Below are 17262 nucleotides of genomic sequence, written 5' to 3'. Positions count from 1 at the left end.
AAACCTGCAAAGGACCACTAGAGCTGTAAGCTGTTAAATGGGTTTATTTTGTCTGTTTCGGGTAAGTCCTCTTTTAAACTGATCATCTGAGCTGAATGAATCTGAAGTGGAGGTAAGACTGGAGACCTTCTGAGCATATATTCAGATAGACAAAATCATGTCAGAAAGCAACGCTTGTTTGTTAAAGCCCAAAATTCTCTGTTTGCTGATATTAATTCAATCTTCTCTCAAACACTGCTTATCCTGCCAGAGATCAGGATGTATTGGGCAATAAACCAGGGCTCAGTAGTTTATATGCCTGTCCACAAAAACACTAAATATAAACTACTTGTCAGGAATCTGCAAGGACAAAATTATCTGATTTATGAGGATGCTGAATGATTGAGCCAAGACTGTATTAAAAAAAAAAAAAAAAAGCCTTAAGAGAAAGCAGGCAAAAAAGGGAAGAAAAACAAGTACTAATTATATAAATCACTGGAGACCAGCCTTCCATAAGAAGAGGGGGAAAGGGACTGCTCCTATGATGCCATTTCATCCCTTGCCTAACAATCCAAAAGCACATAACTTTCAAAGAACTGCATTTTTTCACAGGCTGGAAGCACCACAAAGCATCCTTCATCAGCCTGGCCTTTTGGCTGTTCTCCTTCTCCAAATGCAAATTCTACATCTGGAAAAAGCAGTAATCCTCTCTCCTGCCTGAAAGCCTCCTTTTATCTCCATTCTCCTCAGAACTCCTACTTCTTGCAACTCCTCACTCTGACATACGACTTTATTGAAGGGATTCAAGGCTTTCTGCTCATCTGCTGAATGTCTGCCTCTCATTAAAGCCCAGGCTCACCTTTGGGGCTCTCTCACTGGCCAGCACAGGTCACCCTGTCCTCCCTCACCAAGCATCTGTAACACAACCCCTCCTGAACACCCAGAGGGGCAGAGCACAGTAACAATGAGCATTAACAAAGCTTATTTATCAGGGCTGGCAAGAAAAGCCTCTCATTAGCTGGGATGGTCTGTGCAGCTCGGGCTGCTCCTCCCCCAGGGGATGACACTGCTGCATCGGGAGCATCGCTGACACCCCAAGTGCCGGTCCCACAGAGCCCGGCTTTGTGCAGTGAGACAAACAACAAGAGAGCTTTCCACTGACCTCTGCTGCAAGAGTTTACAGCTGTGGGCAGCGTCCCAGCAGCAGCCTGGTCCTTGGCTTCACTGCTAGGTATGTGTGGAGGTGAAGGAACCAAGCCAGATCCACCCTGCAAGGTGCCTCAGCACCCAGGTCAGCTGCAGGCACTGCAGAGGTCATGTGCAGCTGAAGAACCTTGTTATTGGGACTATACAAAGTGCTCAGTTCTCTTACTCATGTGACACCCAAATTTAGCAGCTGTGTTGCTAACATGTCCCATCTTGTAGGAAGAAATGTAGAACACTGGCAAGGTGTACCAGTTCCCCCTACAAGAGTAAAAGCTGCCCCAGTTACTACTCATTTTGCATTTCCCCTTACTTTCAGGGATTGATGACAGCCTTACACCCCACTCTCTGCTCCCGTGTTCTGAGCAGCTGATATAATTCTCCTGACTTGGGGTAAAAATTCACAGCACCGCTGCCAGTGTCACAGTGCTGAGGCTGGGCTTTTTCACAGCAAAACCCTTCCTGCTCCTCCTTTACCTCCCAAATATTCCCAATGCCCCAACCAAGGGTTGCACCAGCGCTTACACTGTGATGCATTCATGAGTTCTTTTTCTGCTGGCCAGAGGCTGGCACAGGAGAAAGGGATCATGCACGTGGCTGATGCTGTCCCAGAGCTGCCTGCTGGAGAGTTGAGGAATTGTGTAGGCAGCACCAGACACACCTCAGGACTGCCAGAGGCAGATCAAGTCCCAGCCCAGAGACCTGGGCACCACTGCAGAAGGGTCACCTGCCAAGCGGCCTGCCAGATGTCTCTGTGCATGTTTGTTCACTCCACAGCCGTCCTGCTCCTCAGTAGGGCCAATGAAAACTATTTGATTTCAGGGATTTGGGACCACAGTTCAACAGGAACTGAGAGGCTCATTTTTGGTTCAATGTTCTCATGAAAAGAAAATTCCTCTTTTAGTTGGATTCAGAGAATAATTGACATCTCCACAAAATAGTGTGTTTTGAAATTTTAGCATCCTCAAGAACTATGCAGCTTCCTTAGAAAGAAAGGATGATGTTGGTGAGGATTGTTGGTAAGGATTTCCTTCTAATCCTTAGGAAAAGAACCAGCAATCTGTCCAATGGGAAGCAGCAGAGACAGCAGCATTGCTAATTCACTAGTGCACCAGGAGAGCTTCAAGCCTCTGATGAACACTGTCTCTGGCATGAGTCACTCACACCTCACTCCTGGCATGCTTGGATGGGAAAGGAAAAGGTTTATCTTTTAGATATGGTGCCCCAGCTGTTCTAATCCTACAGTTGTTGCCATGGTTGGCTTCTCATAAAGCAAAATATACTTTTTTTGGTCCCCACCATTCAACATTTTATTCTTCTTTTATATTTTCAAGTACTAGCTATCTCAGGTTACTGGTGATTTTTTGTGGTGGTTCCCACACGAGCCTGAACTGCCCTGATTTTTCAAACCCACCAGACTGTAATTGAAAGCAAATGTAATCAGACATACACAATGTTCTGAGGCTCACCACAGTGCACTGCAGTCAGCATTACTGCAGTGGCTGTTAAAACTCTTTGGAGCTGGGAAGAAATACAGCTTGCAAGAATCCAGCAAATAACCAGCATTTATTAGATTATACTAAAGTATTGCAAAGCCACAGTCAATCCTCTCTTCACTAAATATCTAAGGTCTGTTTAAATGAACATCTTCCTGAGCTTAGGCCAATTGTTTTAAGAGATGAACAAGAAAACAAGGAAAGAATTCTACTTCTAACACAGCAAATTCTGCAATCCTTACATCACTGTCGATCTTATATTGTCCATTACTGTCAGCAGGGTCAGTCCAATCAGACTCTGCATAACTGGAAAAAGAAAGAGGCCCAAAACCAAAGGGTATCTTTGAACCCAGACACACAGCTCTAGCTGGAGATAAGCAGTAGCAAATCCCTTCCATAAAACTCCCCAACAAGATGCAAGCATTAAAAGAGAGGGCAGTGGTGTGATGGGGCAGGGGGGAGGGGAGTGGTTAATTGAATTCCCACTGCCTCTTGAGTCTGCACTTAAAAGCAGGTCTAGGGTTATCTGTGAAATTTCAATTAAATCAAAAGCTTTGATAACATGATAAGTCATTCCAGAGTTTGGAGTCAAAACACATTGTTATTTGATCCTCTGCTTGTGTTTCTGGGAACAGCACGCATGAAAGACAGTCAGCAGCAGAGCAGTCAGGAAGATGGAAAAGGTGGAAATGAATCTACTAATAGATCACTGTGTCTCCTTAGCCAGAGACACTTGAGGTCTGGTATTTTTTTATATATACAGAGTCCTAAAGGTACCCCATTTCTTATGAGACCGAACACAGAACAAAAGAGATCACCTGGGACATGGGCAGCACCATCCAGGGGATGGCTCCCTACTGCCACAAAAGTTGGGCTTTTTTCCCAGGCTTGCTGTAAACAAGATTTTTACCTGCAACAGCATTGGGAGGTGAATGCAAATCTCTGTGACAGACAGAAAACACTGGGCCCTGTGTATGTAACGGAATGGATTTCTAGCACAGACTCTTTGGTGGCCTGAGATGAACAGGTAAAGACAGGTACACTGAAAAACAATAATATGATTCAACCAAGCCAGAACCAAAACCTAGCTCTCATCTCAACAAAATGCAGGAGAGGCAGCAGCTCTCCAGAGAGACATGACTTGCTTGGCCTGTTGTTCAGCACCCTTTGATTGCTAAGGCTTCCTCCTTTCTCTTCAGAGGCAAGTGCTGGATGAGAAGGGCAGTGCCAGAGACTCTCAAAGTCCTGTTCACTGAGGAACATCACCTCTGCTTACCAGTGTTCAGACAGCAATGCTTCACCTTAAATAAATGTGAGATTTCAGCTCCACCTGGCCTGTGATGGTAAACAGCATTTAATTAAAATACATTGTAAGCATGCCTTCCCTTGTCACATATAGCACAGCCTGATAAAATCCTATCAAATGTAATGGGATGCCTTACCTTGCCCCTAAACAGGTCAAAATCACACAGAGGGTCACACTAGGCATGTGTACATGAGACTTTTATAACCAGTGAGGCTACTGATCCTCAACAGTGCTAAAAACAAAGGGACTCTCCAGACAAGCAATGTCAAAATTACACAGCAATCAACACAAAGAGAGCAGACCACTGAAAAAACCCATCTGAACCCCAGGCACCACTGGGGGATAACTTAGAACCCTCCTCTTCAGAGTGAAAGATCTTCATCAAACAACAGTGTGACCATATCATAGACAAGCCCTGACAGGCTGAGTTCTCCTCTGTGATATAATCATATCTGCAACGTAAGCTGCCTGTTCTGGCTTTCCAGAGATGTGACACACACAGGACAAGACAGGCTATACTCAACTCTGTCATGTTAGTGCATAGAAAACCCCACCCCAGCTCCTCCTGCCTGGCAGGTGACGAGTCAATGGTGACAGTGTGCAATTAACCTGCCAGCAGGGGCTCACCAGAGCAAGAAACCCAGATAAAAAAAGGAAGTCCCTGTCCCTCATCCTCTCCTCAGTTCCAGGCTTATCCACAGAGAAGATGAGGACCAGACATTTCTCTTCTGTATGAAATAAAGATTTCTTTTGAGTCTATCAACAGGGGCAGTTCAACCCTGTGGGCTGCAAACCAAGCATCACCTGCCTTTAAACAGAGAACTCCAGAAGATCCTGTGGCATTGAGCCAAACCTCTCTAGAAATGAGTGCTCAAGGATAACTGGAACCTCAAATCCTTAACAACAAACTTGATAATCTCTGAATCCAGTTATTTTGGTTCTGATCCAATCCTGCCTCATTAGGCCAGGGTTCCCCCACTGCCATAAACAAAGAAATTTACTCTTTTGACTTTCTAACTGGTTTTGCATCTAGGAGGACCAGCAGAACAAGCTTTCCTCACAGATTTTGGAAGTAATGTTTCTTCCAACATTGAGTGATGATTTTTTAAAACAAATTATTTTTGTAACTGGTCATCTCTTTAACTGTATTATGGAAAGAATGGGGTTTCCTTACCAGAATCAAAACCTCTTAGCAAATCTCTGAAACCTAAATCTGCAATCATTCTGCAGGTAGAGCCAGGAGATGTAAGGAGCCTTTCCAACATCACAAAATAAATCAATGAGACAGTAAGAAGCAAATTTCCCAGTGCCTTGCATTAACCACTCAGCTTCTCCAGAAAGAAGAAATTTTATGGTTTAAGTTAAACAGTAAGCAAACTATTACTTTCTAATCTACAAAATAGGCACTGGCAAATCATCAGCAGTGATTGCTCCTTTAGGATATGAGTAAAAATTACTGGACAGGAAGAAAGATCTTGAGCCAACATGTTTGGCATTTAGTTTTTCTAAAGGCACCATCTCTGCATTTCAAAACACCTGAGTCACTACACTTGTACGGTGAAAGAAAAATTTTTTTTTTTAATTTGTGCTCATAAACAGTGAAATTTAACCAGCACTGACACTCTCTTGTGTTTCACCCCAGCAAGGCAGTGTCCAGTGCCACTGCTGAAGCTGCTGGGTGTTGGCAGAGCTCTAATCTCATTCTCATACTGATGAATTTCGAGTAAGTCTGTTTATTCTTGATCCATCCTGTGCCCATGACAGCATCCCACTTTTAAACCCTGCAGCCTGCTTATAACCAATCCAGGCTAAAGCTATTTCTGTACACTTGGCCGCCAGTGCTGAGTGTCAGTACATTAAACTGTCTTTGCTCCTCTCAGCTCTGTGTCCTTTCACAGTCAGGCCTAAAAGCATGAGCCAACCCAAATGTGATACCCAAGGCAAGGGATAAAAGCTCATGTTGCTCCAGCAGCCATTTTCTATAGGTTTTTTTTCTGGTTGCTGAACATATTTCATTTAATATGCTTTCAGTTTTCCCCCAGGTTTATTATTTTATATTCATCTATGTGTAATTTCTTTTTTCATTTTCTGAAAGAGTAGCAAAAAAAAATTCAATCTTTTCTCAGGAAGGCTGAGTTATTTGCTGGTATCACCAGTGCTGCAGCCAGTAGCAAATTTCAATACCCTCCATTTGATATCCCAGTCCAAATCAGTTTATATGCCACAAACAAAAGGGAAAGCCCCGTGTGAAACTAAAGAAGATAACAAGTAATGAATCTGTTATTTCCTTTTTTCCATTCCTGCATCGGCTTAGTTTATTTAAGATAACAATCTCCAAGCCTTGCAGAGATCAGGAGCACTGATGAAAGGCAGCACAGCCAGGGGAAGCACAGCCTCACCTGACCATGGCCCAGGGACTGAGCTCCTGCTCTGGGGGTCACCACTGGCATTGGCCACACTTGCCTGCTCTGTTCCTCGGCTGCCTGACCTCTCAGCACAGACTGTGACAGTCCCACGCTGGGAGCAGGACATTGTAAAGCACTTCTGAGACTTTTTTTTCCCACAAATTTAGGTGCTGAGGCCAAATATTACTAATAAATACAGCCCTGAACCAAGTATATTTCAGAAAATAAACACAGGTGCTCTGCTGCACTGGAGATGCTCAAAGAGCTGTGGTGCCTAATTCCCAGTGAAATCAGTGAGAGCTAGGTGACTAATTAGGAGTGGCCAAGCAAAGCTCTTGGCAATAACAGCCCTAAGCATTATTGCATCCTTAGCTACCTAAACCTCGGTGAATAAATAATTCTTTGACAATATTAAATTTTTCTTCCCTTCAAGACAGAGGGTTTTAACTGCCTTATGCTATCAAATCTTTAATCAGAATTTTTTCCACTCTGTGTTTCATCATTTACTTCCCAGGTAAAAAAAAAAATCAAAGAAAAATAAGACCTCTATCTCTTTTCTGATTTTGCATTTCTTAGGGAAATCAATTTCCATTCTGTCTCTCTCAAGGGAAACAGATTTCCCAAATAAAATGTGTGCATTAGCAGTCACAGTAACAGTGCCAAGTTCAGACTCTAATGCCAATTGTCATCAACTGGTGCTGAGCACATTCCTAAATGATGTGGAAATTGTCTGAATTATCTGTATTGCAAGTCCTGTAAGAAAGAGCAATCACAAAAAAAGAATGCCAGCTTTCCTCATATCACATCAGCTCAGAGACTCAGCTGTCCAATGTATGGGGAAACACAATTCAAAAGCCATACAATATAAGGGAAATAAAAGCAATGAAATATAAGGGACTAAATGTAAGAGAAAATATTTTCATCATACCAAACAAATCAGAATAAACACAGATATTTTGCACATGAAAAGTTTTCTTCCTCTACCAATATGTAATTGAATTGTTATTACAGAGCAGGTCTGGGAAACAGAAATAACTGTATATAGACACAGTCATGCTTATGGAGAGAAATAGTGTATTGGGGAGCTGTGCTTTAGCATCAATATGCTCATAAACTAAAGCAGCTTCCTTAACATGGTCCCTCCATTACCCTGGCTATTTCTGTTCAGCATCCTTATCAGGAATTTGTAATACATGAAGAATAAGAGGAGAATCCAGCTTCCATTTTACAGTGGCTGCCTGGCATCAGAACATCCGAGTGTTACACCAATATTTATTTGACAGAGATATGATCACTAAAGCTCCTGGCTACAGACCACAATAGAGCATTTCTGTTCTTTAGTAAAGGCACCTTCAGCATTAACTGCATTTTCAGCATGAACCCTCATAATATGTCACATCCCTGTAAGTTCCCTAGCTTTTCTGGATTTGCATATTATTTGAAAATTGCTTTATGATTCTCATAGGAAAATTATTCTCAGATACTGAACACTGCTTTAAATTCATCTGATAATATTATTAGTGGTGGTTTCAACAGAAATCTTGTTTGAGATTGCATGCATTTCTATAGAGGGAAGTATTGGAGAACTGAATTCTTGGCTCTTGATCTGCTCTTTAGACTGGCTCTAGACATAAAGAAAAAACAAACTCCCACAAGAGTGGTCTGGCTGTGATACTTTGAAACTCACTGCAAAAAAGCCCTAAGACCAGTAAACCATATGCAATGTCTAATTGATTAATCCTGCTTTTTGGGTATTTCTGTTATTTCTAGTAAAATAGAATCATTTAAAAAATTGGCTTCTGAGATTTTGTTTGTTGACTGTGAGCCCTGGCCTGACCCTGGCCTTGAATTTAAATCCCCAGCAGAAATCTGAAATTAATCTACCTCTGGTTTAGTTATCAGTAATTATAATTATTAACAGAAGTATCCAGTAAATGAATAATTTTTTAGTGACATTAGAACAAAGGATAAATAAAAACACACTTCCTTCTTACCTCACAGTGTCTTTTCCCATGGCAGTGCAGGATCTGGCCCTTACACGGGCATGGTGAAGGACACAAGCCCAGCCATGTGCCTACAGACACAGGCATTTGCCCAAACACTGAAATGTCAAATTTGGAAACAGAAGCAGCTGAGAACTGCTCCTCCTGTACCAGGGCTGATGGTTTGAAGCTTGCTTTCCCTGCTGCTAACCCAGGGGTGGAGTGAGAGCAGTGAGACAGCTGCCCTGGGAACACTGCCACTGTCGCTCCCAGTGACACAGCTCACAGTGCCCAGCCTGGCACATCACTGCTCCCTTGGCCCCCCAGCTCCTTGCAAAGCCATGCTTTCACCATGTGGAACAGCCTGAACAGCTCCCACACCATTCCACACAGGAATTTAGGGTCCTCCTACAGTCTCTCCCATGCCACATGAAGGAAACCTGCTGTTGGCAGCTACCTGGCCTGGAGCTATCTCCACCAGCAGGAGCAGGCTCGGAGGAGACTGTCAGCCAGTGCAAATGCTGAGATTTCTTGAGACATCTCTCCAGCTCTGTGCCTGTGAGCTGCTGTACCCTGGAGATATTTAATGGGCTGGAAGAAATACCTTCTGCCTATTGTCACAGGACTCAAAAGCCTGGATCACCACCAAAACAGAAAACCTAAGCTGTGAATTCAAGCGAACAAACTGGCCAGATTCTGAGAGATTGGGAAAGGCCTTTACTGCAGCTTTTACTGCAGCTTTTGCTGCAGCTGGGCTGTGAGCTGCTCAGCACTGCTTGCACCCAGCACAGCAGCAGTAGGAAATGACTCTGCAGGGAGCAGCCAGGCAGCCAAACACGGCACAAGCCGGACAGGAGCCACAGAGAAGCAGAGAGGAGGCAAGGTCAGGGCAGAGGATAGGCTGTAAGGAAGAAGCCAGCAACACATTTGTAAAGGCACCTAAGGAACTGCAGGGGAGTTCTGGTGTCTTCAGGACAATAGGAACAGAAGTGAAGACCTCAGCTTTGTGGCTGAATTGATGCAGTGCTACATGGATTAGTGCACCACTGCAAGCCACGGCTCAGGAGTTAAAGGCATGGATACCTCTCTGCATATCCCAGCTGTAAGGTAAACTAGACATTTTTGTCATTCCTCCCTCAAAGTCTAAACTCCCATGTATATCTGTCTGGAAGCACAGGTTTAGTCACTGACACTCAAAAACTCCATCAACTCTCTGGGCTCAACAACCCAAATGCACATGGGATTAAGGTTACACTCCTGAAAATTAGTTAATTAAACCCTAGGTCAGGCTTTGTCTTATGAGGCCAAGCTGCTGCATAAAAACTGAGCAGGTCAACACGAAACTGAAGATCATCCCATTGTGCACAGAGAGGATATATGCAGGCAGCACAAGCAATTCTGTTCTCTGCCCCTTGGTGGCCGAGTCACTTGCTTATTGTTCTTTAACCCAGCAAGCTGAATGCCAATGCCTGTGCTGACAGAGCAACATACAAACCACCTCTGTGCTGAGGGCTAAAAGAAGCAGCTGAAGAAATAGATAACATAATTAGGATAGTCTAGATGATGCCTCCAGGCTACAGCCCTACCTCCAGTGAGAGGAATGATGAACCATGAGGTCTGGGGAAGACTGAATTCACAGGGCTTGGGCACCACTGGCTCACTGTTTCTGGAGGGGCTTGGCAGGGTAAGAAAACAAGGGAATACATTGGGATTTCTCTGGAATCATGCTCCTTCCTGCAGTGCCTGCTGAGGTTCAGAATCGCCCTGGAGGTGTCCTTCCCCCAGACCCTACACAGTGGTCCAGTGAGCCTCAGATCTCTTCCCTTCCCCCTCAGTTCACAGAAGAAAAACACTAAGATGTTTCCGTTGGCTTTTACATCATCTTTTTGTAGAGGCTAATCTTCAGTTTCCAACAATACATCTTTTGTGAAGCACTCCCAGCAGAAACCTTAGACACCTTCCCTAAGATCTGTTTGCTTACAGAAGACGAGGTAGGATTTGTTTAAACCCAGCTAGATTAATGTCTTGCAGACATTAGTGAAGTGAGATTTAATCAGGTTATTGCTCTACATTTTCCAGGGAAATAAATCACACTTATTACTAGGTTGGAATAGGATGCAAGGCTTGGGCTGAGAACATTTAGTCTTTTTTGTTTTTGCAGAGGGCAGTGAAGGGATAACTTGAAAATTCCTGCAAGGCTGTCAAACAGGCCCTCTACAACTGTGAGTAGGGACAAGGGATGCAAGCCATATGGTTAGGGTACACCTTGGGGTGGGCCTGGGTCCCAGGCCCTTTCCTTGCTGTAGGGTCTGCATCAGTACAGAAAGCAGACAGGAGTTTCAAGCAGACTCATAACCCCCATTTGAGTTCCTCCATGCAAACTCTTCCATAACTCTTAGGACCTAACTCTTCTTCTGGGTGTGCGTTTCTGCCTGGCACACAGGGATGTGTCTTTGCATTGCAAATGGGGTGTTGTGGGATCAAGTAACCTTTGCAAACCTACTTGCAGACCCTAAATGGAAACTCTCAGTGATGCCAGTAGTGCCTTCTTTAGTACACATGTTAACACATCTCCTTGTACAAACCCATGCATGTGCAAGGAACAAAGTCTGGGAAATCAAATTGCAAAGGTCCTCCTCTCTTTTTCACCAGCATGGGAGCAGACAGCTAAAGCCAAAACAAATCTTTCAATAACTACAGGTTTGCATGTGCTGAAGTGCCCAAAGCCCATAAAAAAAAAAAAAAAAAGCATCCATTTCCCCTTATCCAGTGGGTGTGCAAACAAGGGAGAAAGCAAATTATGGTAACACTGCCTGCAATCAGGTTTCAAATCATGCAACAAAGCAGCACAAAACACAATGGGACCAAGTCAAAATCTTATTGCAGAGTACAATAAGATATATCCTGTTTGGGATGAAAGAGAAAAGGAAATACCAGGCAAGGGAGCACTGTTGCTTGTAAATACCCTCCTGCCAACACTTTCCCTGGATAAATGAGTCCTATGGACCCTGAGTGCATCAGAATGAATCAGCCTGTCTGCTCCAAGGTAAAAACTACAATTCTGCCTCGTGTTTAATGGGAGCTCTTTCCCTCCTCCTTTTCTTGGCTTCCTGCTCAGAAAGAATAGACTCTCCAGAGACAATTTTGGATCTGGACCACACTCTTGCTCCCTACTGATAGCTAAGTATCTCTGGGCAGGAGTACATTTAAAGAAGCAGCTGGTAATTATGAGCCAAGTGCTTACTGGCAGGATTTCCCCCTGCTACTGAGCCAATGCTTTTTGGGAACTAAATGACTCCTTGGTGATAACTATCAGGTAAAACCTACAAACCAGGGGAGGTTCCCTCATTAGAACCATGAGCAAGAAACAATGCAAAGGTGGGTGGAGGATGGCTGAAAATTGTGTCTGAGGGCTGCTTGACTTCCCTGTCCTCCATTCACCCACACGGGTTGTATGTAACTGCTGGGCATTTTCTAGGTAGTAATGAAAGCTACAAAATCTGTTCCCACGTCTACAGCAGTAATGAAAACAAATGACCTTTTCCTTCCAGCTAATCAAAATGTACTGAGCAGCACGGGAAAACCATCACCACACTTACTCCTTTGGAGGGTTAAGGTCTTCTGGGCGAGCCTCGAAGAACCTGAAGACTTCATCACACTGTGAAATATGGGGAGGAAGCCGAACCAGTGCCTGCAAAACAAAACAGACAGTGAGAAGCACTTAGACATAAGCCAAGTTTGAAACATGGCATCAAACATCTAAACTGCCACGCATGAGGAGGCAAAACAGTCCTGGCAGGGGGAAAAGAATACTGAAGAATACAGGTTAGCAGCACACCTGGCTCCTTACCTGAGAAGAAAGGAAACAGCAAGCCTTGACTGCAAATGTCAGGTAGGAAGCAATGAATTCAGACAAGCAACAGTTCTTAGAATCAGCCAATGTTATTTATTTTGCCATGTGCTCAAGAGCAAAGTTTGGTCCATAAGTGCAAAACCATGACACTGCACAGATAATTGCTCTGTGGCTGGGACAGTCTGTGACATGGGCTTGCACAGCACCTCACATGCTGAGGTTAAGGCTCACAGGCCTTGTGTCAATGCACACAAATTCAACACCCATTCAGACAATAGATTAATGTGCTCATAAAGCTTTCCATGAAGTACTGTCCACACAAAAAGCAGCGTTCGCTAAAAAAAGCCCATAATCAAACCAAACCAAACAACAATTTGCTCCTAAATTAACAGGAAAGGAAGTTTGATTAAGTGTCTGAAAAAACCAAATCAAAACCCAACCAAAACACAGAGAGGCTTTTTCTGAATGAAGAAGGTTGCACAGCACATCCTGGCTAGCAGTGTCTGTGCACTCTCCTTGGCAGAGGGACATGGCACTTGTCATATTCAGCAATAGATAAGTACAGTCTGGGCATCAACCACATTATGTTGAAGTGTACTGGAAAGCAAGACCTAAAATAAGACAAGCACACAAGGCAGAAACATGGTATGAATTTGCTGTTCAGAATCTAGAGCTTTATGGTGCCAAGAGAAGTTAAAGAGCTGTCCCCAGCCCACAGAGATGGGGCAGCAGCTCTCAGTGACATGACTGGGTGGCTGCCTCCAGAAATGACAAGCAGGAGAGGAGAAGAGGCTGGACTTCACCTCCTCCTGCGCTAAGTTATGCTGAAAATAGGCCACAGGTTAAATATAGACCAAGCTTCTTAGAGTTGCTGTAAACCTGTTTGACAAAATGAGATTGTCTGGCTCTTCTCCTAGTTGAAAGTAGGACAAACAATCTTGAAAGACGGATGAAAAATTGCACCAGAACTAAATGAAGATGCATTAGGTGAACAGGTTATATTAACCATGAGGCATCTGACTGATCTTGGTCAGACACGCCAGAAGGTCCAACCAAAGCACAAAGGCAGGACAGGGCAGTTGGTTACCAACAGAGCTGTTTTTAACCAGGCTTTAGAAGTGGCCAGATTTGTTTCCAAGACCACATTTGCATGGGGGTGTGAAGGAAAAGAGTTGGAAAAAGCCTGCTATGAAATTGTAGTCTCCAGTATTATATGATTTGGTCTTATTTTGAGGTGTTCATAAATTCAAAGTCAAATGCTTCACACCTACAGCTCTCCTCTCCTTTGTGAAGGGATATTACAAGAACATTAGGAAAATCTATTTGGTATCACTAGGCCTGTGAAAAATGAGGCTCTGGCCTTTGGTCATGTGGAATTGCACTACAGAACTGAAAAAGATGCCTTGCAAAGGAAGCAGCACCAGATGCAGAAGCTGGGCAAGAGCTTGGTGGGTGCAAGTGCCAGGGTAAGCACCACAGGCTGCTGCACTAAGGCAGGATGAAACTGAACAGCTGGAAAGCTCAAGCTCTTCTACAGGAACAAAGGATGCCCTGGTCTCCACCTCTGTTTGTTCAAACTTGTCTAAAAGTGTAACAAAGGTGTGAGCTGTGCCTTTCTTCCTACTGTACATAAATACATGCATCCAGCTGGCAAACCAGGAATAACACTGGGAAGTCAGGAAGTGCCCAGGAATAGTAATGATCACAGCATGTTGAAGAGCCATGCCTCACCAGCACAGCCTAACAAGAACAGAAACAACATTTATTCATCTGCGCCCCAAGCAAGAGACAGCAAAGCAATGCTGTCTAACCAACAGTGGATGGAGCTGACATTTAGCACTGGCTCTACTATTCACACCCTTCTTGGTCAGGGCAGGTTACTTAACCTCTTTTCATCAAATTCTGCTGGGCTATATCTTCAGCTACCCCCTTCCAATGCTGAGCAATAACACTTACCTAATCTGCAGAAAGGTTAGGAGGCTCAGGTATTCAATATCTACAGTGTGTTTTGAAATCCCAAAGGGCTCAGGCTTGCACAGTCAATGGGGCAGGAGCAAGCAGTGCAAACGATACGTGTCATTACTAGAGAAACACAAATACCAGAGTCACACCCAGCACGGGGGTCTGGGGCATCAGACACCTTCCCAAAGAGTCCCCACTTCCCTGCAGGTCACAGGTGCTCACCCTTCCCAAGAACCAGGCTCCAGATGTCAATACTGAGCTGAGCACAGAGCGGGTGTTCAGTGATGGAGGAATGCAAAGCTGCTGTGGAGATTTTTGTTTCTAAATGAAGGGAAGCTTTGGGAAATCTGAACCCCCTGAATCAGTGGTTGTCTGCCTGGAAACCCACAGAAGCACTATGATCCTGCTAAGCTGAAGGAGGATGGCTGAAAAGCACCTCTCTGACTCCAGGCTTTTGCACGGAGTGGATAAAAATCAGCCAGTCATTTCCACACCCAGCCATCCACCTTCCCACCCTGGGGCAGGGCTGGCTCTTCTGCTTCTGAATCATCTCCCAGTGTGCTGCAATCTCCAGCCTTATGCACAGAGATGGACTGAAATCCAGCCCACAGTAACTTGCCATTGCATGCTTTTTGGGAAGCTCAGGTGTAAAGTCAAACCAGTCAATTTTTCCTTATTTTGTTTTAAGGAACAAAACCCAAAGAAGTGGTAAGAAACTCTAAGAAATGGTTTTAAAAAGGGCAACCAAGGGTGTAAAACCAATCAGGATCCTTCTATTAAATTCTGAATAGCAGCAGGGAGTGGTGACACTGTTTAGTGAGACAAGTGTCTCTTCAGCATTCACATTCACACAAAATTCACATGAACAAGTCAAAGCCAACACAATTCTGGTGAGCAAACAAAAAGTGCACTGAGGAGATCAGGGACACCACTGTCACTCTGCAAGGGGAAAATGCAAGCTTCTGGCATTTCCAGCAAGACAGTTCCAGGGCAGAGCTGCAACAGCCTGAAGGAAAGACTGCAGGGTCAAGGGAAGAAGTGTAAAGAGGAACAAAGAGGAACACAAAGGAGAGAAAGGACAGGGAAGTGACATTCTTCTGGAGATGTGGAAACCAGAGGTAAACACACACAGCTACAAACAGCAAGCATCCAGGAACTTGCACAGGAAAGGTGAGAGATAAAAAGAGCCAGCAAGCAGAACTCAGCCTTGCACAAGCATTGAGAACTATCAGTAATAGCATGTTTCCTTGCTTGGCATGCACAGGACGTGCACTGCTCAGCCCTCTCACATCCCTCAGGAGATAGATGGGCTTTCATGTGTCCTTCCAGCCTGTAATCATGTCTGGCTCTATAGCACAGCTTACAGCCTTGCAGAGCAGGTGACTCAAAAGGCTATAGAAAAGCTGAAACATTAGGCAGGGTGTGAGCAGGGTGTGCTGGGGATGGCCAGCTACTCTCAGAGCCCCAGCCCACCTGTGGAAAGCTGCTGTGTGCCACACACAGCAATCAAATTGCTTATGGTTACATGAAATGGAAACTGCTCCCTGGGACTGTATCACAGCTCAAAGGCTTCATGGAATACCTGGTATAAAACCCTGCAGGCACTCCTAACAATGTGTTGAGAGCTGTGGGTTGCGTTTTTAAAGGTATATTTATAAAAAGCTGATGCAGAGATGTGTATATGCAGAGATGCAGAGCACATGTGTGGGTATGCACAGAATTTTATTCACCCCATGAACTTCATGTGTCTTCCATGGGAGACTGCCACACTTGTGTATCAACTGGTATCATTGCTAGAGAAAGAGCAGCATCCTCAGAGGGTGCTTTGTCTACCCCCTGCCATGGGTGTCTGCCTCTGGAAGGGGTGAATCACTGATTGTCTCCACACAGCCCCTAGAGACACTTCAGATGCACAGCTTTTAAATCCCTAATGTCCAGTGGGTTTATTCCCAGCTCTGCATACAAAGACACAGTGCCAGCTTACAATACTGCACAGTTATGACTCCCTTACTTTTCCATTAATTGTTTATCATTTTCATTAACATTAGTCACTAGAGCCAGATGTTTGGGAATGGCCATGAGCCCAACAAGGGGGAAGGTGCAAATAAAACAGATGATTTCTGAGAACAAAGAAATAAATTGTTTCATCTATATGAAAACATCTTCTGTTTGACTGAGAATCTCAAGCTTGAACTAAAGCACTGAAGTGGTGGATGGCAAACACTGACAGGCAGGCAGAGAAGTGGATGAAGAATGAATAGGGGTGGTTTAGACTGGAGAGAAGGAATAAATAAAGAGCTGAGAAAAGGAGGAAAGAGGGTGCAGTTTTGGAAGTAACTGGAACATTGTAAGAGCTTCTGTCATGGAAGCACCATAACACAATGGAAAACAAGGCTCTGCTCCAGGTGCTGAGAAGAGTGTTGCAAAAAATTAACTCTCATTACTGCAGCCAGTCTAAATGCACCGGGATTCTGAAACATGGATTAAAAATGTCAGATCAAGTTTGAAAGTATTTCACTAACAACAGATAAATTTTGAAAGTATTTCAGTTAAACTCCCATTCTTGACCAGGACTACTATTCCATCTTCAATCAAACTAGCTTAGTTGTACAACAGATAGAGAGAGAAATGTCTGTGCACCTGTCTTGACAGGTTCAAGGATTAAACCTTGAAAGAGAGGCAGGACTGAGAGACCAAGAGGGAGGTAATTATGTTTGTGAAGTATTGTCTCTCAAATAGTGAACATTAATAAAAGAACGACATTAATAAAAGTACTTCCTGGCACTGATGTGACTTGCTCATTTAATTTCCATTTAGGTGATGTCCATTTGAATACTCAAGCCTCACTACAGAAAAACTCCCAAGCTTCTTCTTAAAACCATATCCAGTTATTTGGGACAGCATGAAGGCATGTGACAAACCCAGGTTAGTGTTTATGACAATGGGATGTTACATCTTAAGGTCTTCCCTGCACAAAGATGCTTCCCTCAATTAGGATCAGCACGCACAAATATGGAAGTCAGCAAATTCTGGCCCAGTTCTTCCCAGAGGGCTGTGAAAGGACAGAGCAATGGTT

General features: G+C 44.1%; 1 protein-coding gene across 6 annotated transcripts in view; it reads right to left on the bottom strand.

Moving 5' to 3' along the window:
• Positions 1–17262, bottom strand: part of SH3PXD2A (SH3 and PX domains 2A) — a 242460-nt gene that overhangs the window by 125247 nt on the left and 99951 nt on the right. For 5 of the 6 annotated variants that reach the window (XM_063163269.1, XM_063163270.1, XM_063163261.1 and 2 more), the window contains exon 5: positions 11971–12062. In XM_063163269.1, the coding sequence (XP_063019339.1) occupies positions 11971–12062 (92 nt within the window). Of the gene's footprint in view, positions 1–8383; positions 8475–11970; positions 12063–17262 lie in introns of those variants that run through there. The other variant, XM_063163265.1, reaches the window with a different exon arrangement.

This window comes from Melospiza melodia, chromosome 9 (assembly GCF_035770615.1).
Source record: "Melospiza melodia melodia isolate bMelMel2 chromosome 9, bMelMel2.pri, whole genome shotgun sequence".
Lineage (NCBI taxonomy): Eukaryota > Metazoa > Chordata > Aves > Passeriformes > Passerellidae > Melospiza > Melospiza melodia.
The sequence above is the reverse complement of the archived record's forward strand: the minus strand, read 5'-3'. Positions and strand labels throughout refer to the sequence as shown.